Raw genomic sequence first — 25553 nt, forward strand, 5'->3', positions numbered from 1 at the left:
GTATGGTCCTCATGTCTTGTTTCTGGAGCAAACTGCAGCTTGATTTTGTGATGCTTGGAAACCCTTCTCGAATGTTCTGCCAGCATACTGAGTCTAGAGGATGGATGTTCACATCTGTACTCTTCCTCCCGTTGAATTAGCTTTTTTCAGTGCTGGGATTTAATTCTAAAAAATTCACCTCATTTCTTTTCCAAAACACGTTGCTGTAAATGTAAAAATTTGCTCCAGAGACTTGAAGTAGAAAATGGCCTGAATTAGCATATAATCATGTCTTCCTGCATTCACTCAACATACTTTTTAGTCTAGCAAATCTTTGGCTCTTTTTCCTCTTTTCAGTTCTTTTTTCCTGCGTTATTAGTGAGAGTTGCCTGTTTCTCCTAGATCAAAATACACCCATATTCCCATCTGCTTTTGACTCTGTCCTTCTTCATCAGTCCTGTCTATATTTTTAATCAACAGCATTTTTCATCCTTCTCTCTTCAACTTGTTGAGTGTCTAGCTTGTTCCTTCTTTCTAGGTTTAGAGTTCTTGATATCCACAGTACTCTTGATGAAATGGCCCTAGTTCCCCTCCTTGGAATTCCCGATCTAAAGTTGCTTTCCTATACAACACATATACATTTATAATAGATGAGTTTGGTAACTAGCATGACATGATTAAAAGGATACATTGAAAACTTACTATTTTTCTAAACAAAATCTTATTTTTTTAATTATGTGTATGCAAGTGTATCTGAGTGTGTGCCACATGGATGCAGGTACCTGTGGAATACAAAAGAGGATGTCACATCCCTTGGAGCTAGAGTTATAGGTGGTTGTGAGCTGCCTGATGTGGGTGCTGGAACCCAACCTGGGTTCTCTGAAAGAGCAGTGCACTTAATCTTAATCACAGAGCCATCTGTCCAGCCCCTTCCTATCCATGTCTTTTAATGACTTCACCTCAACCAGAATGTGGTGAGGACTCATGTTGGGCCTGGAACTTTGCTTGATGTTGTCACTGTCTCCCCTCTCCTCCCCTATCAACTAATATAATTTCTTAATTACTTCTAAAAATACACAATAATTAAGGCAGGTGATAGATATGTAGAGGTCTTCTGAGAATAATAATAAAAAAGACTAATTAACTAATAATTTAGCTTTAGAACCCAAACAGCAATGAAACATTGGTGGCTCCTGGGTGCCTCTTTCAGTTTTCAGGTATTCACTACTCTATGCTTTGCACTAAAACATAAGGCATGGGGCTGCAGAGATGGTTCAGCAGTTAAGAGCACTTACTACTCTTGCAGAAGATCCAGCACCCAGCTGGAGATTGCAGAAGATTCAGCTCCCAGCACTCACAGGCCTGCTTATAAATACCTATAATTTCAATTTCAGGAATCTGATGCTTTCTTCTGATTCCCTCAGGTTCCTGCACACATGTGGTATGCATGCATACTCAAACACACATGCATATCCATAATGAATAAATAATATGTTTTATATAAAAATTCTTTTAAAAATATAAACTTAGCTGGTTTTTCTATACATGTATTATTTTATTTTTTCTATATTAAATATCCATGTATTCCTAAAATATATATTTTCATTTTATCACTTCTTCTGAACTTGAAAATAAATGGTATGGTGTTGTATGTTTTCCTGGGCTTTTTGAAAATTCAAAATTATGATGTACTAGTATTCTTTCCCTTATCCATGATTTCATGTTCCACAGTTAAAATTACCTACAGTCAACCATAGTCTGAAAATACCAGTGGGAAACTCCAGACATAAATGATTGATTAATTTAAAATCATGGTTCTGAGCGCTGGGGTGCAACTCAGTGGTAAAGATTTCTTATCATGTTGGAGGATTTGGGTTCAATATGCAGTTCTTAGTAGTATGATAAAGTCTTATGCCCTCCTACCCCTCCCACTTAGGATCAATAGAGTAGCATATCCATAATGTATATACTAGCTGCCTCATGGCAGTTGAGAGAAAACACACTAACTTTTGTTGAATATATTATAATTGTTCTATTTTATTATTAATTGTTAATGTCTTACCATGCCTTATTTATTAATTAAAATTTGGCACAGTGATATCTGTGTAGTGGTGGAAAGCATTATAGTATATATAGGGTCTAGAATTAGTAACTTCTGGCATCCATTTGGGATGTTGAAAAGCATCCTCTGTGCTTAAGGACTATTGTATTTCATTGTATGAAAATACAGTATAATTCAGGATCACTAGCAGGTAAAGACAGTTGCTGCCAAGCCTGATGACCTGAGTTTGATCCCTAGGACCCACATGATGGAAGGAAAGAACTGACTCCCTCAAGTTGTCCTCTGACTTCCACATCCAAGCCATGTCACCCCTCAAATGAAGAAATAAACATAATTTAGAAATTTAAAGGAGAGACAGTAATTTAAATACCCAGCGTACAGTGATTGTTTCCATTGTTCCTTTTTGTTATTGCTGCTGTTAGCAATTGTAAGCTGCCATAAACATTCTATGTGTACTGCTGTATGTGTACATGGGAACAAGAGTTTCCCTGGGTGTATATCTGATGAATACTGGGTGACATTAGACATATAACTTTAAGTAACACTGGACTGTTGACCAAAGTGAGAGTATAGATTTACATTCTCACTAGCAGCGGCAGGAGGAATTCCTATGACTCTGCTTTTGCCAATTCATTTTTTATTAATAAGTTCAGTATGTAATGGTTCAGTATGTAATACTGAACTTATGTAATGGTATCTCATTGTGGTTTTAATTTTCATTTCCCTAACTACATGTGATTAGGCATATTTTCATGTGTTTATTGGTCATTTGCAGGTCTTTTTATTATAAAGTCTATTCAGATGTCTGCTGAATTTTCTTAATTGGGTCATTTCTCTTTTATTGTTTCATAGGGTTACTTATATATTCTGGACACTAATCCTTTCTTGATTATTTGCACTGCAGGTACCTTCCCTATTTTGTGACTTGTATATATTCACTCTAATTATGGTGACTTTGGTGAAGAGAATTTTAATGGAGTCAAATTTATGTAATTTTTTTCTGTCATGGTTAACACTATGTCTCAATTAAAAAAAAAATCCTTTGCCTGGGGCCAAAAATATTCTCTCGTGTTCTATGTGTCTTGAGGTTTTGCCTTTCATATTTAAGTGCTCAATGACTCAAACAAACAGAAAATGACAAGTATGAGTTTACATGTTTCTAATTAAAAGTAGTGCAGTACAAGGCCTGCACACAAATAAAAATTTAACATATAAGAATTAATTGATAGATCCATAAGATTTTTACATGGCTTCCCTACAAATTGACAGAGAATCAGACAATATGAGTAGTTTGATCCAACAAACATATATACAGAACACCTAAGAGCATTCTTTTTAAAGATATAACCTCATGGGCTATACACTGCCATTATAAAGTAAGTGCTAACAAACTTCAAGATTTGATCAAACAGACCAGTATTTTATTTTATTTTTTAAAGATTTATTTATTTATTATGTATACACTGTTCTGTCTGCGTGCCAAATCTCATTACAGATGGTTGTGAGCCACCATGTGGTTGCTGGGAATTGAACTCAGGACCTCTGAAAGAGCAGGCAGTGCTCTTAACCGCTGAGCCATCTCTCCAGCCCCAGTATTTTATTTTAATGCAGCTAAGCCATGAGTAAATATATTCAGAATCAGAAAATCATATGTATTTGGAAATTTTAAGATATATCAGTGTACATAGCTATGCCTGCCTGTAATCTTCACATTTGGGGGTTGAAGCATAGGATCACAAGTCTGAGGCTTGCTTGTAAATAATATGGAGATTCTCTCAAAAACAAACAAACAAACAAAAAGACAAATAAGCCACTTTACAAAATGTTCTACTGAAATCTGAGAATAATTTGAACCAAGCAATAAATAAGAAATGACATCTCAAAAAACCTGTGACCCTTAGATTAAGAGGAATGCCCTAGCCTGGCCCTCTAGGCTGAGAATTTGGTGTCTGGTGTGTTCTGTGCTGACCCTGATCCCTTTCACTGAGTTCCATCCTCAACAATATATAAACTGGACATAGTGACCCAGGCCTGCGATCAAAATACTCTGAAGGTGGAGGCAGGAGAACCGGAAATTCAAGGCCATATATTCAGTTGAAGTTCAAGACCAGCTTAGGCTATAAGGGACTGTCTCAAAATGACAAAAAATATGATATGAGTAGCAAGACGATGCTGCTGATGAAAGCTCTTGCCACAAAGCTTGACCACTTAAATTCAATCCCTGGAACCCATATGGTGGAAGTAAAGAACCAGCACTTGAGAGCTGTCCTCTGATCTGCACACACACACACACACAACCACACTCCCCCAAATAAATATAAACAAAATGATACCATCACTACATTTAAAAATAATTCTTAGGGTGGGAGAGATGGCTCAGGGTTTAAGAGCACTGACTATTCTTCCAGAGGACCCTTGTTCCAGAGGACCTGGTGTTCAATTCCCAGCACCCACCGGGTGGCTCACGACGGCCTGTAACTCCAGTGCAGTGTCTTCTTCTTGCCTCAGTGGCCAGCGGGTAATTCCAGCAGTTTATAGGTGTATAAGCACCCTACTACTACACTTATTACCCCAGTGTTTAAAACTCACCAGGTCCAGCGAACTTGGCCCTCCGTGGCTCTTCTCTCACGTGTGGATGGGAGTTAGCGCCTCTTTGTCTGCTTCCGCAGACCTTTCCCGCCCTTTCCTTGTGGGAACCAATCAGCAAGCTTGGTTTCGGACCAATCAGCGGTCTCGGCGCTAGGCCCCGCCCAGGAGCCCTGGAGGCAGGCGGCGCCATGTTCCAGGGGCAGCGTGGTTGGTTCTGCCGCAGCGTCAGTCAGGACTTGCGGCAGTTCTGGGGTAGGAAGGTGGGCGGGGCGCAGTGTGTCCCTCCCCCCCATCCCGGGAAGCCCTCCTCCCCCAGCGGGGTTGGGGGCGCTTGCCCTGCCCGGCGCTCACACGTGCTCTTGCCTCCACAGTGGACCAAGGCGGGACCGTCAGCGATGCCCAGGCCGCCGACTTCCTGTTCAGCTGCGATGCCTCGCACCCGGACACGCTGAGGTACCCCAGGGTCACCCGCTAGAGCCACGCATAGACGTGGCGGTCCAGTCATCCCCACTGGGGAACAGCAAGTTTGCAGCCCTCGTCCTGAGGGATGCCGTTCTCCTTTCTTTCCTTCCGCCCGCCCTCGCCTTCTGCCTGTCCCTCCGGTCTCTAACGGAATCCTGCTTTTGAATGTCCAGCTGTCACGTGAAAGTTGCAGGTTCCAACCAGGTATCACCTCGACACCGGAGCACGTCCTGAGTTCTGCAAGCTGAAAATCTACCCCCCACCCTTTTTTGTCTTTTTTCTCTGAGACGGGCTCTTGCAATGTAGCCCAGGCTAGCCTTGCACCTCATGCTCTTCCTGTCTTGGCATACTAAGTCCCAAGATTAAGATTTCAGGCACGTGTCAAGACTGGGCTTTCTGGCATCTTAACTAACTGCTATTACCACGAATGAATCGGTACCCAATACCATGGAACAGGCTCCAGTAACAGTACTTCCTCCGCATTGCTGCTTTTACTAGCACTGTAATTACCCCTTGCCAGGACCATCACAGGAACTTCCTAAGAGACCACTCTGCCTCCATGTGTGTCCTGCCATCTCCTTTCATAACTGCTGTCGCGTACTGAACGGAGATCTGCGCCTGGCCTGCCCTCGCCCCACTACCTACAGGTGCAGGTTTAGCTAAAACCTCTTTTAATTTTCCAGACCTTTCGAAGTCTAGTCAACATTGTCATTGTTGTTCCTTCATGTATGTCTTTTATTCCTAATGTTTTTCTTCTCTCCCTCTTTTCACAGGCTTAGAAAAGATGTTTTCTGTATGTGAAAGCTTCTCTAACTGGATGCCCACTCGACCTCGGAATTAATTGATTTCTTTTCATGGCAGTAACTATGAGTAACACTCCTTGCGCTGCTGGCTTTCGGTCCACTGTTGATGGCCAGCTGACTACTGTTTTAGGTCTTTTGTAAATGTATATAATCATTTACCCACTCGAAAGCTGAGATTTGCCTACATGTAGGTCCTCAAACTAACAGACCTGAAATTTATTCATTCTTGCCAGGAAAAAAGGACCATCATAAATGTATTCTTTAATGTTAGCAGTAATCCTACTTGAAGTCATTTGTTTTTCTTTTGAAAGGTTGAATGCATTCCTGTCTATTTCATAACCTAGAAGATTTCCTTTCTTCTAGAATATATCAGAGCCTCGAGTACATAGAAGATAATGCTACAGTTTTTCATGCCTACTATCTTTCTGCGGTAGCTAATACTGAGATGAAAAACTCAGTGGCCTTGGGCCATTTTGTTCTTCCTCCTGAATGTCTGCAAAAAGGTTAGCAAAAATCATAAACCTATCTGTTTGCCAAATCCAGCCAATCCCTTCTAAGATAACCAAATTTAATTTTTACCAATCTCTGTTCTCAGTTGGATGGTGTGTGTGTGTGTGTGTGTGTGTGTGTGTGTGTGTGTGTGTGTGTGTGTGTGTTTTGCTTTTGGGTTTTTTTTGTTTTTATTTTTGACAATGTCTCACTCTGTATCCCAGTCTCCTGAGTTCTGGGATTGTAGGTGTGAACCACGATACCCACAGAAATTTTTGAATCATTTAATATAGGTAGAATAAGTATGGACTTGGGAAGAGACACCTTGAGTGAGTATTCTGGCTTTCTTTATTTACACACTCATTAAATTCTCTTTGTTTGCCAGGTCACAACCCAGGTGCTTGAATTCAATGGTGAATAAGACAGAGTCATGCCAGGTGGTGGTGGTGCACACCTTTAATCCCAGCACTCGGGAGGCAGAGCCAGGCAGATCTCTTTGAGTTCGAGGCCAGCCTGGTCTGCAAAGCAAGTTCCAGGAAAGGCACAAAGCTACACAAAGAAACCCTGTCTCAAAAAATAAAACAAACCAAGACAGAGTCAGATATTACCCCAAAAGTGCTTACTAGCTGGGATCCAACACTTAATTTGTTTTTATGGAGGTTTTTTTTTTTTTTTTGTTCTAGTTGTTTGTTTTGAGGCAGAGTCTCACTTTGTAGTCCTGGTTGGCCTAGAACTCACTATATAAACCAGGCTGGCCTCAAACTCACAGAGATCCACCTGCCTCTGCCCGCCCCCCCAAGTGCTAGGATTAAAGATGTGCACCACCATGCCCAGCAGTTTTGTAATTTATTTGCTATTGACTTCTTCCAAGTGATTTTGAGGATAAAATGAGATAATAGATCTCATATGACATGTGGTGAGTATTAATAAATGTGTTGTTTGCTAGTGTTGAATTTCTTCATCTGAATTTTTGTTTAAATATTTGTTATAATAGTAAATTCGTATTTATATTTTTCATTATGCTTTTGAAAGTACTTTCACATTATCTCAACAACTGAAGGAAAAGTAAGTAAACTGCTTTTGAGATTGGTCCTTTCAGTTTTCCCTGCTTGGAACATGGTCTTAGCATGTTTGTCCAAAGCTTAACCTAGGTTGTTTACCTAACCTTATATCTCTCATTTTTGTAGGTCTTTCGTTAGTCACTCAGTTCTTGTTTAAATTATTCTATATGTAGGTGTTTTGCCTGCATGTGTGTCGGTGCCCCGCAGTGGTGCCTGGTACCTGTGCTGGCCAGAAGAGGGCATCAGATCCCCAGGAACTGGAGTTAGAGACAGTTGTGAGCCACCATGTGGGTTCTAGGAATGGAACCAGGGTCTTCTGGAAGGGCATACAGTGTTCTTAACCTCTGAACCATCTCTCCATCCCTAGTCACTCAGTTCTTGGTGAGGATTTTGCTTCTATGTCCATTTCTAGAAAGACAAACTGAAGCTGGTCACAGGTTTCCAGTGAGGAAAATATTAAAAACAACTCAGAACAAACCAAAAACAGTTATTTTCCTAGATAAATCCTTAGAAACCCCAAAGACTGGTTTCTTGTAAGTAGTGTTCCAGCACAACCTAATTATAATACTAAATTATCTAAGTGGTTATGCAAATAAACTAATGACTTATGGCAAAAAAAATTGATTTGTTAAAAAATAACTATCTCGGATGGAAGAGGGTATCTTCGTTGGTATGTAAAATTAATAAAAAATTTCTTAATAGCCGGGCGGTGGTGGCGCACGCCTTTAATCCCAGCACTCGGGAGGCAGAGCCAAGTGGATCTCTGTGAGTTCAAGGCCAGCCCGGTCTACAGAGTGAGTTCCAGGAAAGGCGCAAAGCTACACAGAGAAACCCTGTCTAGAAAAAACAAACAAACAAACAAAAATTTCTTAATAATAAAAAAAGAAAAAAATTTTCTCTTTCTCTCCGTCCCTTTCTATCTAAACCTCTCTCTCTCTCTCTCTCTTTTTTTTTTTTTTTTTTTTTTTTAATTTTTCGAGACAGGGTTTACTCTGTATAGCTTTGCGCCTTTCCTGGAACTCACTTTGTAGACCAGGCTGGCCTTGAACTTACAGAGATCCGCCTGCCTCTGTCTTCCGAGTGCTGGGATTGAAGGCATGCTCCACTACTGCCCGGCTAAACCGGCTTCAATCCCAGCACTCAGGAGGCAGAGCCAGGTGGATCTCTGTGAGTTCGAGGCCAGCCTGGTCTACAGAGCAAGATCCAGGAAAGGCACCAAAACTGCACAGAGAAATCCTATCTCGGAAAAACAAACAAACAAACAAATCTGTTTGAAATGAAAACATACTCCTTTAAAAAAAAAAAAAGGTATATTACTGTCTTAGTTACTTTTCCATTACTGTGATAAAACACCATGACCAAGGCACCTTATAAAAGGAAGGGTTTATTTGGGACCTGCAGTTACAAAGGGATAGGAGTCCATGGCCATCATAGTGGGGAACATGGCGGCAGGCAGGCAGGCATACGGCTCTCGAGCAGTGCTGACAGCTCACATCTGGGGCTACAAACAGGAAGCAGAGACCACTGAAAGTGGCACAGTCCCTTGAAACCTCAGATCCATCGCCGATAACATACTTCACCAATGAGGAGCCTCCCTTAACAGCTTCACCAGTAACATGCTTCCTCCAGTGAGGATCTGTTCCAAACAGTTCCACCAACTGGGGACCAAACATTCAAACACAAGCCTGTGGGGCCATTCTCATTCAAACCAGGATATCGTACTTATCTACTTAGAGCAGTATGGCCTAGCAGATGTGTGTGATATGCCACTGTGAACTATGCGAGTTTAAAAGGTTTTGGTAGCCGTATTAAAAATATATAGGCAAAATTAATTTTTTTTAAAGATTTATTTATTATGTATACAGTGCTCTATCTGCACATATGCTTATAGGCCAGAAGAGGGCACCAGATCTCACTATAGATGGTTGTGAGCCACAATGTGGTTGCTGGGAATTGAACTCAGGACCTCTGGAAGAGCAGTCAATGCTCTTAACCGCTGAGCCACCTCTCCAGCCCCCAGATTTTATTTATTTATTTACTTATTTATATACTTATTTGTTTATTTATTTACTTACTTACTTATTATGTATACAGTATACATGTATTCCTGCAGGCCAGAAGAGGGCACCAGATCTCTTTGCAAGTAAGTGGTTGTGAACCACCATGTGGTTGCTGGGAATTGAACTCAGGACCTCTGGAAGAGCTGTCAGTGCTCTTAACCACTGAGCCATCTCTCCAGCCCGGCAAAATTAATTTTAAGATTATATTTTATTTAACCTAATATTGAAAAGATTATCATTTCAATATGTAATCAGTATGAAAATTATTAAAATATTTTATATTCTTTCTGATACCAGATATTCAAAATCCAGTTCTTATTTTACACTTACACCATACCTCAATTTGACTAAGCATACATTTACATTGCTACCATATTGGTTAACAAAAGTCTAGTATAATTAGATCCTTTTGTCCTCCAGTGGACTGTTGTGGAGAATTTTGAGATTATTAAGATAATAAAAGTCACCAGACATACTGAATTTTATAGAATTCCTGTCTACTAGACATTGCTTATCTACTTTTTAGTAAAATAAATTTATTCTTGAGAAACCCAGCTCTAGATACTCAACAATTTTATGCATTTTATTGTGATAGTTGTCTTATTTATTAATACTTGGCATAATGGAGACACATATCTAATGAAGTAATATATGCTAGTAGAAAAAGTAAGGGCAGGGAAATGGCTCAGTAGGTAAGAGAATTTGCCCAGCATAAGGACCTGAATTTGAATTCCTAACATCCACATGAAAAGCTAGGCATGGTCATGAGTGCCTGTAACCCCAGCAGCTGGAGGATGGGGACAGAGAGATCCCAGGAGCTGGCCAGCCAGTCTAGCTGAACCAATAAGCTTCCAGTTCAGTGAGAGACCCTGTCTGAAGGCAATAAGGCAGAGGAAAATACTCAGTGCTCTCCTCTGGCCTCTGCATGCTGTATACAGGTATAGACATCTGCATGTTCATATGCATGCAACCACATATACTTACACAACAAACACATACATGCACACCCCATACCATGAAGAAGTCTATAATAGTGATCATAAGTGTACTGGAATCATCTGGAGAGTGAATTGGAAATTTTAATTCCTAGGCTTTTCAATGCCTTGGTTCAGTAGGAATCTGGTTATTGTGATTCAAGTAGAATTTAAAAAAAAAAAGAGGTTATTTTGATTCAAGTAGAATAAACATAACCTACAAGTTTCAAACATTATGCAAAATCCAGAAATTACTTTTAAAAATATTGAACTTGTTTTTCTCACTACAGAAATACGAAGAAAAATTGGTAGTTTTATTTGGGAACAAGATGAAAATGTTCTGATAGAAAAGGTAAGAGGAAATTAAAATAATTGATTGGGATGTGCAGTTTCAAAAATTTTGAAGGCAGTATAATTTGTGACATATGCATCAATGAGCCAGATTAAGGAATTGAAAGAGCATGCTTTTATTGAGTGTTTTCTGGTTTGACATGGTTTTTACATAGTGCAGTGCAATGGTAAAACAATTATTTTGTATAAATGAAACTATTCTTATAAGAAACTCAAATGCAGGCTTAGCATGCAGGAAGCCTTGGGTTTAGTCCTCAGCCCAGCATAAAAACCAGACATGGTGCCATACACTTGTAATCCTAACATTTGGGAGACAGGGGCAGGAGGATTAGAAGTTGAAGAAAAATAAAATAGAAAGAAAAAGAAAGAAAGAAACTTGAGGGTTGGGGTAGAACACAGTGGCAGAATGCCTCCTTGGCACACAGTTCCTTCGGTTCAATTCCTGGTACTGGAAAAATAAATAAGACACTGGTTTCTTTAGTCAGTACTATAGAGTAACAATAGGTGCCTGCTATTTGCTGGTGTAGATTCTGATGAATTCTTGTGCTGAATCACTTGTTAAATGTTTTGAGGAATATTCCTTAATAGATATGCAAAACTGCATTTTAGTTTTTGTCATTCTACTCAAATTTGTCTGTATTTTGACTTCAAAATCCTTCTGCAATAGACAAATATGGATAATTTCAGTATCAAAGAAGACAGTAATTGATAATGATACATTATATAAAAAGGAATCAATTAGTTCATAGTGATAATCCAAAGGCAGAAAGAAAAAATGACAGGGGAAGGAAAGAAAGAAGAAGAAAGTAGTATAAGTATAACTTTTCATTATAGCAATAGCAGCTAATAGAGGTAGAAAGGATGATAAAATAGAGAATCCTTCTCTGGGCCAGCAAGAGGGCTCAGTGAGTCAAAGTGCTTGCTGTGCAAGCCTGATGACCTGGGGAGGGTCCATAGAGGAAGGAGAGAACCAACGCCAGCAAGTTGTCCTCAGACCTCCATAGGCATGCTGTATCCTATTGGGTGCCTTGTCCCCAACACACCACGCACACGCACACACACACACACACAAAATTAAAATAAAAAATATGCATTCTGTAACTGCAAATATAATAATTGATTTAGAAAGAGTCACTAATAGATGTAAAAACTATGATCCCAAATTATCACCCACAGATTACTTACTAATTACAAAGGCAAGCAATATCTGCAAATGGACAGATCTGGAAGATTCCACTTTAACCAAATGATCAAATTGGTGTCACTAATCCTGGAATAACCTCTAATTATGCTTAGTCTGTTGTGTTGTAATAAGCACACAATATTGTCTATGCTGTATTCTTATTCAAAAGCTTAATCGAGATCCAATTATGAATTAATCACATGAATCCAAGAAGTGACTATGCCACAGTCAGTCAGCTGGCCTGACCTCTATAGCGACTGTCACACCAAAGGCAAAAGGATTGTTCTAAATTGAGATACAACAGCCAAATGTGATATATAAACCTTGATCAGATTCTCTATATAGATATTTTTAACATAAAAGAAGCATTTTTAACATAACATGGTGGCACTGGCCTTTAATCCTAGCACTTGGGCGGCAGAGGCAAGCAGAGCTCTGTGAGTTCCAGGCCAGCCAGGGCTTCATAGTGAGACCCTGTCTCAAAACAACAAAAAAGGCATTTTGAGAGCAAGTGGGAAAACTGATTGGTGGGATATTAGATAATAATGATTTATTAAATTTTCTCAAGTATGCTAATGGTATTATAAAGATAAAATATATTTATGAGAAAATTCTTGCTAGATCTTAAATAGAAATGTTATATTTTCAAATGGTCTCACAAAACTGAAAAAGAGCACACTCAAAGTAGCAAAAATATCTCTAAGTGCAAGGTATTGTACTATTTTATTTTTAAAAACTTATCAGTATGTTATTTTTTTTTCAGTCTGAAAAAATTTAAAAAAATCTATATTTCCACAGCCAAGTAATTAATTTATATACTTCATATTCCTTTCATTAATTAAAATTCTATTTATTTCTTTGTGTGTATGCACATGCCATTATACACATGTAGATGTCCGAGGCTTGGAGGTGATAAGTTCTGAAAATATCTAATCTCTGATATGTCAGTGTTTCTATACAAGTGATGATGAGTTTCTTTTTGTTGTTGTTGTTTTGTTTTTTGGTTTTTCAAGACAGGATTACTCTGTGTAGCTTTGCGCCTTTCCTGGAACTCACTTGGTAGCCCAGGCTGACCTTGAACTCACAGAAGTCCGCCTGCCTCTGCCTCCCAAGTGGTGGGATTAAAGGCGTGCGCCACCAACCGCCCGGCAAGTGATGATGAGTTTTAAAAATTAGTTGCCAATTGTTCAGTATACCAGTACTATGGGACTTAAAAAGAACCTAAAGATCATTTAATTTTATAAATAAAAATGCTGACATAAACAGAAAAGGGAAAAAAATCTGTCTTAGTACATGTTACCATATATTAGCACAATGAAACCAAATTTTCTTAGCTTAAACCTAATCTAATGTCATTTCTGTTAAAAAAAAAAAAAAAGTTAGTGTAAGGCTGGAGGGATGGCTCAGGGGACCAGAATTCAGTTCACCACTGAACTCCCAACATCTGCATCAGGTGCCTGTAACTGTAGCTCCAGGGCTTCTAACGAGCCCTTCTGGCCTCTGTGGGCACTTGCATACATGTGACATACATTTACACAGACATACAGGCAGACAGATAAATCAAAATAAAAATGTTAATAACATACTTTTATATTGATTATTGGCTAGACATTATTATTTGATAAAAGATCTTGTCAATTCCTTTAAAGTAGTTATCAGTGTTGAATATTAGCTAATTATAATACTGTAACCACATAATATATAAGTAGAAAGTTATGATTTCAAATGAAAATAACAAGGATAAATCTGGAAAGTAATTTGGAGCATTATTATTGCTTAGGGAAAATTTATGATCTAAATATGGAATTTCTAATGACATTCTGTTAAATGCATTAGGTATAAGCATCTGAGTCATTTTTACAAATGTTTTGGAAAAGCGTAATATACTTTTAGTTTTGTTACAACTTCAGAGTAAACATATCTCTGTCACCATCACTTTAAAATAGAAACAATTCATTCAGTCTTTTTTTATTGATTTGTAAATAGGAAAATCCTGAAGTCAAGGATTTTAAGAAAGTCTTTAAGTTTGTAATGTTTGATTTTTTTCCTTTCTCTCTTCCTTCCTTTCTGTATTCTTTCCCTTCCCTCAAACAAAATTTAGTTACTTGCTACAACTATAGCTGGTATTTAGAATTCTGGTTTTCCTTCTTTATACTCTTCTAAAAGCATGATTATATGAGTATATATACAAAATTTCATAAGCTTCCCTACTAGGTTACAATGACTAGAACTAAAAAAATAAATTTAATAGCTTTTGATTATATTTTAATTTAATTTAAAAATTAATGATTAGATAATTAGTGTGTTAATTTTACAAATGTGATATCTTTTGCTGTTTGCAGCATGACAGGATACCATCAAATGAGAGGGGAAGCAGTGAGCCAACCACAGAACACAAGAAAGAGTTGTCTGAAAGGTAGGGAGTTCCTATGCTTCAGTGCTGTTCAAACTTAATGGAGAAATCGTTGAGCTTGATTGTGGATTTGTTTTAGTTTACAATTCCTCTGAGATTAATAGTATCATTATCACCATTCCCATTTATAGAAAAAGAGATCTAAGATAAAAAGATTAATTTGTCCAAATACGAACTTTTATTAAAGAGAGTAGAAGTGGGGCTGGAGAGATGCTCCGTGGTTAAGAGCACTTATTGCTCTTACAGAGCGCCTAGATTTGATTCCAGCACCCACGTGGTGGCTCACAACCATCAGTTACTCCAGTTCCAGGGGATATGACACTCTCTTGTGACCTCTGAGAGCACCAGGCACACATGTGGTGCACACGGAGGCAAGACGCTCATGCACATAAAACAAAAATAAATAAATACATAACAAAATAAGGTGATGAACTATTGATGACATCACCTAATATTAATCTTTGGCCTCCACATGCATGTTCCTATATGTGCGCACTCACACTAACACTCACACAAATATACATGCATACATGACAAAAATGCCAGGCGTGGTACTTTTTAAGTATGATCTTGGCACTATAGGGGTTAAGATGAGCGCTAGGCTACATAGGAAGACTCTGTCACATTTAAAAAACCAAAGACCAATTATGTGAATATGCCCTAGGTTTCTGCCTTTTTTTCCTTTTTCTTTTCCTTTTGTTTTTTTCAAGACAGGGTTTCACTGTCACTGTGTAGCCCTGGCTGTCCTGGAATTCACTCTGTAGACCAAGCTGGCCTTGAACTCGCAGAAATCTGCCTGCCTCTGCCTTCCAAGTGCTGGGATTAAAGGTGTGTATCACCACTGCTGGGCTTTGCCTTTTATTTTTCAATTTTCCTTTTTTAATTAGGAATTTCATAGTGCATATAATGAATTTTGATCAAACCCACACCCACCCCCTCCTCTAATTCTTTAACTCCCCTCTTTCCCTCAATTTCATGTATTCTCTCTCTGTGTAGTCTTAGCTGTTCTGGAACTCACTATGTAGAGCAAGTTGGCTTCAAACTCACAGAAATCCACCTGCCTCTGCCTTCTGAGTGCTGGGATGAGAGGTGTGCACCATCACTACCTGGTGCTTCTTGCTTTAAAAACCTGCTGGGTCTACTTAGTGCTGCCTCTATGTGAATGAGTATTGGACCATCTACAGGAGTATGAGCAGCCTTTCAAGGGCTGCATCCCCGAAGAAAACTTATTCTCACTCTTGTAGCAGCTCTCTAAGGCCAACAGCTTCTCAGCTAGAGTTGGGGCTTCATGAGCCCCTCCTCTACCCATGCTGGGATGTTAGCTAGTTTGATCTTGTATAGTCCTATGCGTGTTGTCATAGCCACTGTGAGTTCATGTGTTCAGTAGCCCTGTCATGTTATGCTAGAGAACTCCACTACATCTGTAGAGCCATTTCTTTGTGGAACCACCAGATGGTGGAATATGAACATAAATAAAATATACCCTAAAATACATGTATGAAGCATTACTTACTAAATGATAGCAAGCACATACTAAAAGAAATGCTATTATTGAACAATTGCTAAGTATTTGTGAGACAAGCAGTTTACAGTATTTCATTTGATTCTCACCACTTAGATATGCAATCAGCCCCATTCATTTTACAATTGAGAAAATAGATCTGAAGAGCTAAGTAATTTACTCAGATATATTCAGAAAGTACAGCTGAATTTGAAACCATGTGTAGTCCAAACTTTTAACCATTGTGCTATTTTCCTTTCCCCAAATATTCCTCAAATTCTAAAGCCACGTGCATTTTAACTTTTTGTTGTTGATTTAGATTATTTAAAAATAAATATAATAGGCTGAGGATGTAGCTCAGTGTTATAGGGGTTACCTAGTGTGCATGGAGGTCTGGAAGTGATCCCTAACACTGCATAAACCAGCACCCTGGAGGTAAACACAGTATTAGAAGTTCAAAGTTATCCTCAGCTACATAGCTAGTTTGAGGCCAACCTGGGCTTTATGAAACCCTATTTCAAAAATGCCAAAATTTTAAAAATGCAAATCCATGTAAATTCATGAAAATAAGACATACAGAAAAGAATAAAGGAAAATTAAATCAGAAATAATTCTACTACTGAATAGTATGTATCTCTCTTCTCTTACAATAAGACACAATTTCTAGAGCTGAGGTAATTTTGAAGTCCCTTGACTTTGCATTTAATATTCTATCAACTCTTTCCCAAAGGGGACCCAGCAAGCCATGCTGGGCTGTCTTAGTGTTTTCATTGCTGTGTAGAGACACCATGACCATGACAGCTCTTAGAAGAAAATATTTAATTGAAGAGTTCACTTATAGTTTCAGAAGTTCTGTCCCTTATCATCATGGTGGGGAGCATGGCGGTGTGCAGGTAGATGTGGTGCTGGCTACATCTTGGCTTGCAGGCAACAGGAAGTCAACTGGCAAACTGGGCGGTATCCTGAGCATAGGAAACCTCAAAGCCCACCTGCACGGTGACACACTTCCTCCAACAACACCATACCACTCCAATAAAGCCACACCTCCTAATAGTCCACTCCCTGTGAGATTATGGAGGCCAGTTACATTCAAACTACCACGCAGGCAGTGGTGGTGCATGCCTTTAATCTCAGTACTTGGGAGGCAGGGGCAGGCAGAGCTCTGTGAGTTTGATGCCAGCTTGGTCTACAAAACGAATTCCAGGACATTCAGGGCTATGCAGAGAAACTCTATTTTGAACCCTCCCCCCACAAAAAGGAGGGGGACCCATCTAGGCTTGTGTGATAACACAGAGCATGTCAATTCTTTGCTTCAGTGGACAGACTATAGGGAAGGTGTGGGCTGATTTCTTCTAGGCTGCCATCTGGTCTTAAATAGGCAGGCCCATGATCTAAGGTAAACCTTACTTATTTAAGTTACTTAAAAATCTCACTGTATTTCATGGTTTCCCTGACCTTGTTTCTTTTTGTTGTGCTGAAGTATGGTGAAGTGTACTGGTTCATAGAGTCTCAATTATTTGAATACTGAATAACAAAATACTGTGACCATTTATATAATCTACTGTGCTTTTCTTTTGGCATATGTAAGATTTCACATGTGTGTATAAATATATATATATATATATATTATGATGTACATAATAAATTATTTTACATTTTTGACAGTGCTGGAAATTGAACCCAGTCTCATACATGCTAGGGAAAAGCCCTACAACTGAGATACATTCCTAGCCCTATGTTATCTTATTACAAATTATTACTGTGCTTTGGGAGATATTGAGAAGACCTAGGCCTCTATTCAATAACTGTTTGATTTGTGAAGTAGCTAAGAAAACCAAAAGCAGGTATATAAGCTCTGGTCTTTGTTAGGATCACAAAAGAAAGCTTACAATTAATATTTCAGTAAGTAAGTCTAAAACCTGATCAAAGAAGTGTTAAATTGCTGGACAGTGATGGTGCACGCCTTTAATCTCAGCACTCAGGAGGCAGAGTCAGGCGGATCTCTGTGAGTTCGAGGCCAGCCTGGTCTCTAAAGCGAGTTCCAGGAAAGGTGCAAATCTACACAGAGAAACCCTGTCTCAAAAAAAAAAACCAAAAAAAAGTGTTAAATTATTATATACATTGCCTGGAATAAATCTTCATTTGTAATATAAATTAAAAAATCAAATATAAATGTGACTTTCTGTATGTTTTATTTTTATAGTGCAGAGAATGATTTTATAAGGACTCCGGTTGTAGAAAAGCAGATGTACTTCCCTCTTCAGAATTATCCAGTGAACAACATGGTAACAGGTAACCTGAAGTAGAAATGGGAGTTACCCCAGCTAGGGAAGAAGCAGGGGGACTGCGTAGAACCAAGCTGTTACCCAGCAGAGCTTTCCTTTTACCATGGTGATAGGAGAGGTGCCCTTCATCTCCTAAAACGTTAACCTGCAGAATGGACCAAGCATGGGCTTCATGTTTCCTGTGCCAAGGCAGGGCTCTCTAGATAGGAGGGATGCTTACTCTTGCTTGCATGAGACAGTTGCAATTTATTTCTGGCATTCAGGGATCAGTTCTTTTGTTTTTGTTTTTGTAATGCTGGGGGTTGAACCCAGGGTCTCATACATGCCTAGGATCAGGCTTTTCTGTGGAGCCTGAGACAGCTGGGCCCCTTCTGTGGACTACTCACCAGCCATATAACATGGAACCTCCCCTTCCCTTTGAGACCCATAAGAAGGGACCTCCATTCTGCTGTCTATATGTTTATGGTGTTAATAATTCTTCTAACGAAAGGTTTCAAATTGGGGGTGGTTCAAGAGATATGCTGAAATGGATTACTGGAGACTTTTAGAGAAGTTATTGTCATGGACAGACAGGCAGACAATAGCATGGTGAGGGCTCTGGGGTCAGTTCGGGCCCCAACACCAGACACAGACTACATGGCAGAGATAGAGAGGAATCAGAGCCCATATGGCAGAAGTGTGGTTTCTTCTTATACTTTCTGAGAATGGGGAGGTTTCCCAGCCATGAGAGGGAAATGGTAGTAAGCAGGATATACAACCACACCCTCTTTGATGTCAGCTCACCTCCCCAGATGAGAGATCCTAGCCCCAGGAAGTCTGTTAGCTGGGACTTGGAGCTGGTGTCTCAGTAGGGTGCCTGTCAGTATCTGAAAGTGGGAGACTCTGGCAAAGTATTATGGCTTAAGTAGCAGCTAGATTTTAACATTTCATTGTTACATTTAATAAATCTCTTATCTCAAGGATAGTGTACCTCAGTGTACCATCCCCCTTGAAGCTCAAACCTGAAGCTTTTCATTAAGCACACATTATACCATTGAGTCTCTCCAGTTGGCCTGTTGAGGGCAGTGACCCAGCCTGGCCTGTTAGGGCTGCCAGAGTCCAGGCTCTGAACCTAACAAACTCTAGTAACATTGTTGCTGTTTGACTCTTCCTCCCTTAAATGGGTTAAGTTCAGTGACAACATGTTAAGTTTCTGAAAACAGAATTAATTGAGGTCTTTAGTTATAAGAAAACACAAGCTGGAACTTTGTGTTAGAATACGGCTTCTCAGTTTGGGCATTGTTGGCACTGCTGGCCAACTATTCTCTTGACAGAGATGGATGAGCATCAGCTTTGAGCATGGTTGTAAGATGTCTCCCACTGGGTTGGGGATTTAGCTCAGTGGTAGAGTGCTTGCCTAGCAAGCACAAGGCTCTGGGTTCCGTCCTCAACTCTGGAAAAAAAAAAAAGATGTCTCCCACTGTGTGCCAGCCATATGACTTCTTCCCCGCAACTGTGACAACCAAAAGTATCTCCAGACTTTGCCAAGTGGCTCCCAAAATACTGTTTTTAATTTTTTTTTTTTATTATCACCTCAGTTTAATTATCACTTACTACTATCTACAATAAGATGTTCTGATTGATAAGTTATATTTGTGATTAGTAGAGGGAAAAAAATCATCACTAACAATTTAAATACCTTACTGACAAAAATTCCAAGCCAAAGGATTCTAATAATTAAATTAAGAATCCAAAATATTTACTGTTTACATATCTATTGGTATGTAACAAATCATTTCAGAAATTAACAGTTTAAAGCAATGGCCATGTATCTGGCATGGGTGCTAGTTTCTATAAATACAGGCATTTGGAGGCTGAGCAAGAGAAGTACTATGAATCTGTAGCCTGGGCTCCACAGTGAGTTACAGACCATATTGACTACAGTGTTGAGACTATCTCCAACAAACAAACCAACCCAGGGCCCTGGGCCTCCAGCTCAGTTGGTACAGTGTTTGCACCATAGAAACTGTTTAGGGTGTCACACCTGTAGTTCTTGCACTGCAGAGGTAGAGGCAAGAGGATAAGAAGCTCAAGGTCATCCTCAACTACAACTAGCAAGTTTGAGGTCAGGTTAGCATACATCAGAGAAAACAAAAACAAAACCAGAATAATGAATGTTTATTATTTATAGTTTCAGAGGGTCAGAGTCCTGGAGTTTAGTAACTGATGACTTATTTCAGAGTTCCATAAATTTTCAGTGAAATTGTCACCAAAGCTACAATCATTCGGAGGCACAACTGGGAGTGGAAAAATCCACATCAGAGGTTACTCATGAGTGGTACTTGACAGACCTTAGGTCCTTGCTGAGTTTTGGCCAAATACTTTATATTACATGGACTTTTTTTTTTAATGCATATGGGTGTTTTGTCTGCATGTATGCCTGTGTACTTGGTATCTCAAGAGACTAGAGTAAGGCCCTGGATACCCTGAAACTGGAGCTATTACACAGTTGTGAGCCACCATGTGGGTGCTGGGAATCAAACCTAGGTCCTCTGCAAGAGCAGCCAATACTCTTAACCACAGTGCCATCTCTCCAGCTCCCTGAATGGACATTTTCATTCAAAATATAGTAACTTATTTCAGAGTAAGAGGTCCAAAAGTAATAAGAGAATATCTAAGATAGAATCTAGTCCTTGTTTTCAGAAGTGACATGCCAACACATAGATCAGCCCAAGTAGGAAGTTGTAGGCTGACTTTTCTTTCCCACCATTCAGTTCCCAAATAACCACACTGAGACTTATTATTAATCATAAACGCTCAGCCAATAGCACAGGCTTGTTACTAGTTAACTCTTACATTTTAAATTAACCCATATTTCTTATCTATGCCCTGCCATGTGGCTCAGTACCTTTTCTCAGTACGTCAAGTTCGTCTCCTGCTTCCTCTGCATCTCCTCACTGCTCCTGAGACTTTTCCTCTTCCTCTCCATGTTCTCTTTTTGTCTACCAGTTCTGCCTAACCTCTACCTGTCCAGCTATTAACCAGTCAGCTTCTTTAGTAACCTAATCACAGTGACATATATTCAAACAGTGTAAAGGAATATTCCACAGGAAGTAGTCAGGGTTTACACAAGTTTGTGAATACCAAGAGATGGGGATCACTCATTAAGGCCTTCTTAGAGACTGTTGTCAACATAAGAAACAGCTCTCACCTCACAGAGGATAAGAGATCATTTATTTGTAGCCACATGTAAGTGACCATGACTCAGGAACAAAGATTCAGGTTTCCCCAGATTCCATGCTCCACATGGTAACTGTTTCATGAAGTTGTTATTTTATATTTAAAATTTGCCTATTACTGTTGTATATATGTACGTGCTGGTGCATGATATATGTTTATGGGCTCGTTTGCCACCATGTACGTGGGGAGACCAGGGGACAACCTTGAGTTAGTTCTCTTTCTACCATATGGGTACCAGGAACTAGACTCAGGTCATCAAGCTTGAAAGCAAGTGACTTTACTCACTGAACCATCTCCTCTGCCCAGAAACAGGCATTATCTAAAATACAAGCTCGCTTTGTCTGTAGTCCCAAGAGTTGCTTTGGGACTGAATACCTGATTTGCAATGGGCTGACCATAGTAATTTTTTTTCGAATTTTTGACATGGTGTAACAGATAACTCATTATTTAGGTGACCACACATGTACACACACACACACACACACACACACACACACAGAGAAGTGGGGTGAGGTAAGGGGTGATTAGTGGGAATCATACCCAGAGCCTCATGCATGCTAGGCAGGCATTCAACTAAAAGCTATACCAAATGACCATATTTCCTACCCTTAAAGAAACACAATTTGGCCCAGAAAAAGAAAACAAAGCTAAAATGTAGAGGGAAAACTTGTGATCAGTAAGAGACTGATGATAGTTGATTCTGAATAATGCCAAGTTCCTGTCAGCAACCGTGTTGAGATGTGATGGGACAGGAAGAGTATGATATGATACCAAAAGCTCTACTTGATCTATCTCTGTAGCATTCTTCCTTCCAGGCTATGGGGCAGGATCTTCCAGAACAAAGCATCTCCTGAGCTACCATCAATTAGATAAGGGTAGGTTAGATAATTTATGATGATGATGTGAAAAAAGTCTCACTGCAAATGAGATGAGATATTTTCTAGAAACTATAAGTGACCATGAAACACAGATTCAGGTTTCACCAAATCCCACATCCCCGTGTGGTAGCAGTTTGATGAAGTGAATCATCATAAATGAAGATATTTTATAAATTCATTCATTGGTAGAAATGCCAGGTAGGCAGTTGGTTATAGCCAAGCAGGGAATCTCTGTCACAGGCCTTAGGCTGTCTGTGATGTTCTTAGCTTTGGGGTTGGTGGAAGCTCAAGGTCGCTAAGTTAAGATTTTACCTGCTAGTCACAAGGATGCTAGGATAGACACAGGTGGGGGAGGGACGTCTAGTAAGAAGGCTGTAACTTGGCAGCCTCTCTGCAGTCAGAAATTCTGACCCGTTAGTCAGCCTTGCAGAGGGTGCTTCTTCTTTCTGGTAAACTTCTGTTCACAATGACCAGCTCTAAGACAGAAAAGGGGGATACCAGAGTTCCTATGAGCAGCCTGGGGGAGGGAAGTTCTATCTTATACCTCTGAGGAAGAGTTACAAGCCAAAAACTGGATGAAAGCAGATAGCACACTTATCCTGGTAGGAATATATTTGCTAATTAATTTTGTATTTCTTTCCTGATGCCTTTAGAAACCTTACATAGTGTATGTGTGAGGAGGTCCCTGCAGGTATTCAGGCAGGGGAGCAAACCGCACAGAGATAAGAATGAAAACCCAGTGCAGATTGAATTCATCAACCTGGATCAGACTTCAGGGAATCTAATACCAGACACTTTATTGTAGGCATATTTAAATGCAATAGAATTTGGAAAGGGTCTCCAGGCAACAATAATTCCCATAATTCCAACTCCAGGTGCACGATAAGGCTTAAGGTATGATTACATAGCAATTCTTTTTACAAAGTACATGTGACTTTAAGGATAGGTTATATAGCTAAAAGGCCTAGAATCTAATGTGGTCTCTGACTGATAGCACAGAGATCAACAGGCCATAAAATACATGGGACATCTCCCTAAGGATGGGTAATGGTCTAGGGAGGGAAGAGTCTGGGATAATCATTCTGGGGAATTAGAAAGAGGTCTATCCCTTCAAATAGCAAAAATGTCACTAGACTGTTAGCAACCTTTACCCTCAGCTTTCTGGATGGAATGCAGAGTATTCGATTTTATGTCCTCTGTTGAGGAGACATCCACGGTTGATTACTGTTCCTGGTTCTCTTGGTGCTTCTCTGTGAGTACAAGGCCCTGGTACCCTCTCTATATGTGTGCAGTAAGCATTTAGAAACTTCACATAGTGTCTGTGCAATAAGCATTTTTTTCACTCCTTACACAGTGCTTATCCATCAGGCAGAGATCATGGATATACATGGGCTGTCACAGTAGTGCTTCAAAAAGAGCTAAGGAAGTAGATACCCACGACTGAAATAAATAAAATTAAAGACACTAATTTTCAATGGCCACATTCATAATTTTAAACTATGAATTGACTTTATTACAAAAACAATCAAGTTATATGTACAAACTCTGTTGCCATTGATGGTACTTTTAAATTCAGTCATACTTGGGATCTTCTAGAATTTTTAATGTACAATGTTTGCTTTTAGATTGCAATTTTAGTATTAGTATTAGTATTAGTATAAACCACAAACATTTGTATTATACATAAAATATAATCATTCAAATAATAAGTAATTGTTATCAAGTTACTGCTTAAGAGCTTTGAATCCTTCCTTAAGCTCTCTGCATTTAGGCAAGGTTTCTTTTTTGGCATTCATATCTATTTCAGATTACTATTATTATTTTTATTTAAAAGGGTTTTTTTTTATTTTACATACCAACCACAGTTCTCCCTCCCTCCCCTCCTCCTGCTCTCCCCCCACCTTCTCCCTATCCCACCCCCCATCCACTGCTCAGAGAGGATAAGGCCTTCCATGAGAAGTCAACAAGTATGGCATATCAAGTTGAGGCAGGACCAAGACCCTCCCTCCTGTATGGAGGCTGAGCAAGGCATCCCACCTCAGGGAATGGGTTCCAAAAAGCCAGTTCATGTACTAGGGATAAATTCTGGTCCCACTGCCAGTGGCCCCACATACTGCCCAAGCCACACAACTGTTACCCACATTCAGGGGGCCTAGTTCAGTCCCATGCAGGTTCCCCAGCTGTCAGTCCAGAGCTATTTCAGATTATTAATGACATCAAAATTACACCCATAACTTGTGTTGACTGGCAGCAGTACTGACTTTACTATTAATTTTTCACTAGAGAACATTATCCCAGTTTTTCAGTGCTTGGAGGTGTCGTCTGCTCTATAGAGCAGATGTGCTGTCTGTGCTGTTGGGTGGTTGGAGAGAGTTCTCAGTGGTTACAGTCTGTGCCAGTTATCCCGTCATTCTGGTTTCGGCACTGTAATGTTCCAGCCCCAATATGGACATTCCACTCTTGGTAATCAAAGTTGCTTACCAAGTATCTATGCTTTAAGAGTGGGAGAAAAAGTTAAGTGTGTTGGTTCACACCAATAGTCCGAGAATTTAGGAGGCTGAAGCAGAGCTGAAAGCTTAAGGCCAGCCTGGGCTACAATTGAGGTCCAGTCTAGCCTGGGTTAAAGTGTGAAACCCTGTCTCAAAAAACAATCAAACAAACAAACAAAAAACTAGGACAGTGGGGGAGGGAAGATGGGTAGAAGAGAAGAGACAAATATGACCAAAATACGGTGATATATTTGAATGAAGAGGCCATGATAAAAACTCACTGTTTTATAAACTAAGGCAAAGAAAGAAAACAGTGTTAAGGGCTGAGGATAGAGCCCGGTTAGTAGAGTGCTTGGGCAGCATGTACACAGCTCTGGGTTTGGTCTCCAGTACTACATAGTGGAGCACGGTGGAACAGGCCTGTAATCTCAGCACTGGAGAGGTAGGAACAGGAATATAGGTGTCTAAGGTTCTCACTAGTATTAGTTTTTCTTTTCAGTTCTTTTAAAAAAAGTTCTATAAAAAATTAACTAATAAATCAAAGACACTGAAAATAAAATAGTGTGATGAGATTTCAAATGTATCTATTTCTTATCTTTATAGGTTATATATCAATTGATGCCTTGGAGAAATTCCTTGGAGAATTACATGACTTCATTCCTGGAAGCTCAGGATATTCGGCATATCATGTTCAAAATGAAATTAACATGTCTGCTATAAAAAACAAATTAAAGAGGAAACTAAGTTAAATTGTA

At 39.5% G+C, this 25553-nt stretch overlaps 2 protein-coding genes across 9 annotated transcripts in view; one reads left to right on the forward strand and one right to left on the reverse strand.

Moving 5' to 3' along the window:
• Patl2 (PAT1 homolog 2) overlaps positions 1 to 4730 on the reverse strand; it is an 82480-nt gene extending 77750 nt beyond the window's left edge. For all 7 annotated transcript variants that reach the window (XM_076570483.1, XM_076570486.1, XM_076570480.1 and 4 more), the window contains exon 1: positions 4631 to 4730. The gene's annotated coding sequence lies outside the window, so the exon portion shown is untranslated. The remainder of the gene's footprint in view (positions 1 to 4630) is intronic.
• Positions 2900 to 25553, forward strand: Terb2 (telomere repeat binding bouquet formation protein 2). Of its 2 annotated transcripts, XM_076570494.1 has the most exons (9): positions 2900 to 2945; positions 4450 to 4559; positions 4711 to 4882; positions 5002 to 5083; positions 6259 to 6398; positions 10770 to 10831; positions 14356 to 14429; positions 18131 to 18219; positions 25402 to 25553. In XM_076570494.1, the coding sequence occupies exons 3-9, from the start codon at positions 4819 to 4821 to the stop codon at positions 25545 to 25547; spliced, it is 657 nt and encodes a 218-aa protein (XP_076426609.1). In that variant the 5' UTR covers positions 2900 to 2945; positions 4450 to 4559; positions 4711 to 4818; the 3' UTR covers positions 25548 to 25553. The 2 variants fall into 2 exon arrangements, with proteins under 2 accessions (XP_076426609.1, XP_042132042.2); XM_042276108.2 differs by lacking the exons at positions 2900 to 2945; positions 4450 to 4559 and adding an exon at positions 22232 to 22306 and having other exon boundaries at positions 4773 to 4882.

Source organism: Peromyscus maniculatus, chromosome 4, assembly GCF_049852395.1.
Source record: "Peromyscus maniculatus bairdii isolate BWxNUB_F1_BW_parent chromosome 4, HU_Pman_BW_mat_3.1, whole genome shotgun sequence".
Classification (NCBI taxonomy): Eukaryota; Metazoa; Chordata; class Mammalia; order Rodentia; family Cricetidae; genus Peromyscus; species Peromyscus maniculatus.

Coding starts and splice junctions, on each gene's coding strand:
- Terb2 (XM_042276108.2), top strand. CDS start 4,819: ATGTTCCAGGGGCAGCGTGGTTGGTTCTGCCGCAGCGTCAGTCAGGAC. Junction 6,399..10,769: donor TCCTGAATGTCTGCAAAAAG/GTTAGCAAAAAT, acceptor TTCTCACTACAG/AAATACGAAGAAAAATTGGT. Junction 22,307..25,401: donor CTACCATCAATTAGATAAGG/GTAGGTTAGATA, acceptor TTATCTTTATAG/GTTATATATCAATTGATGCC.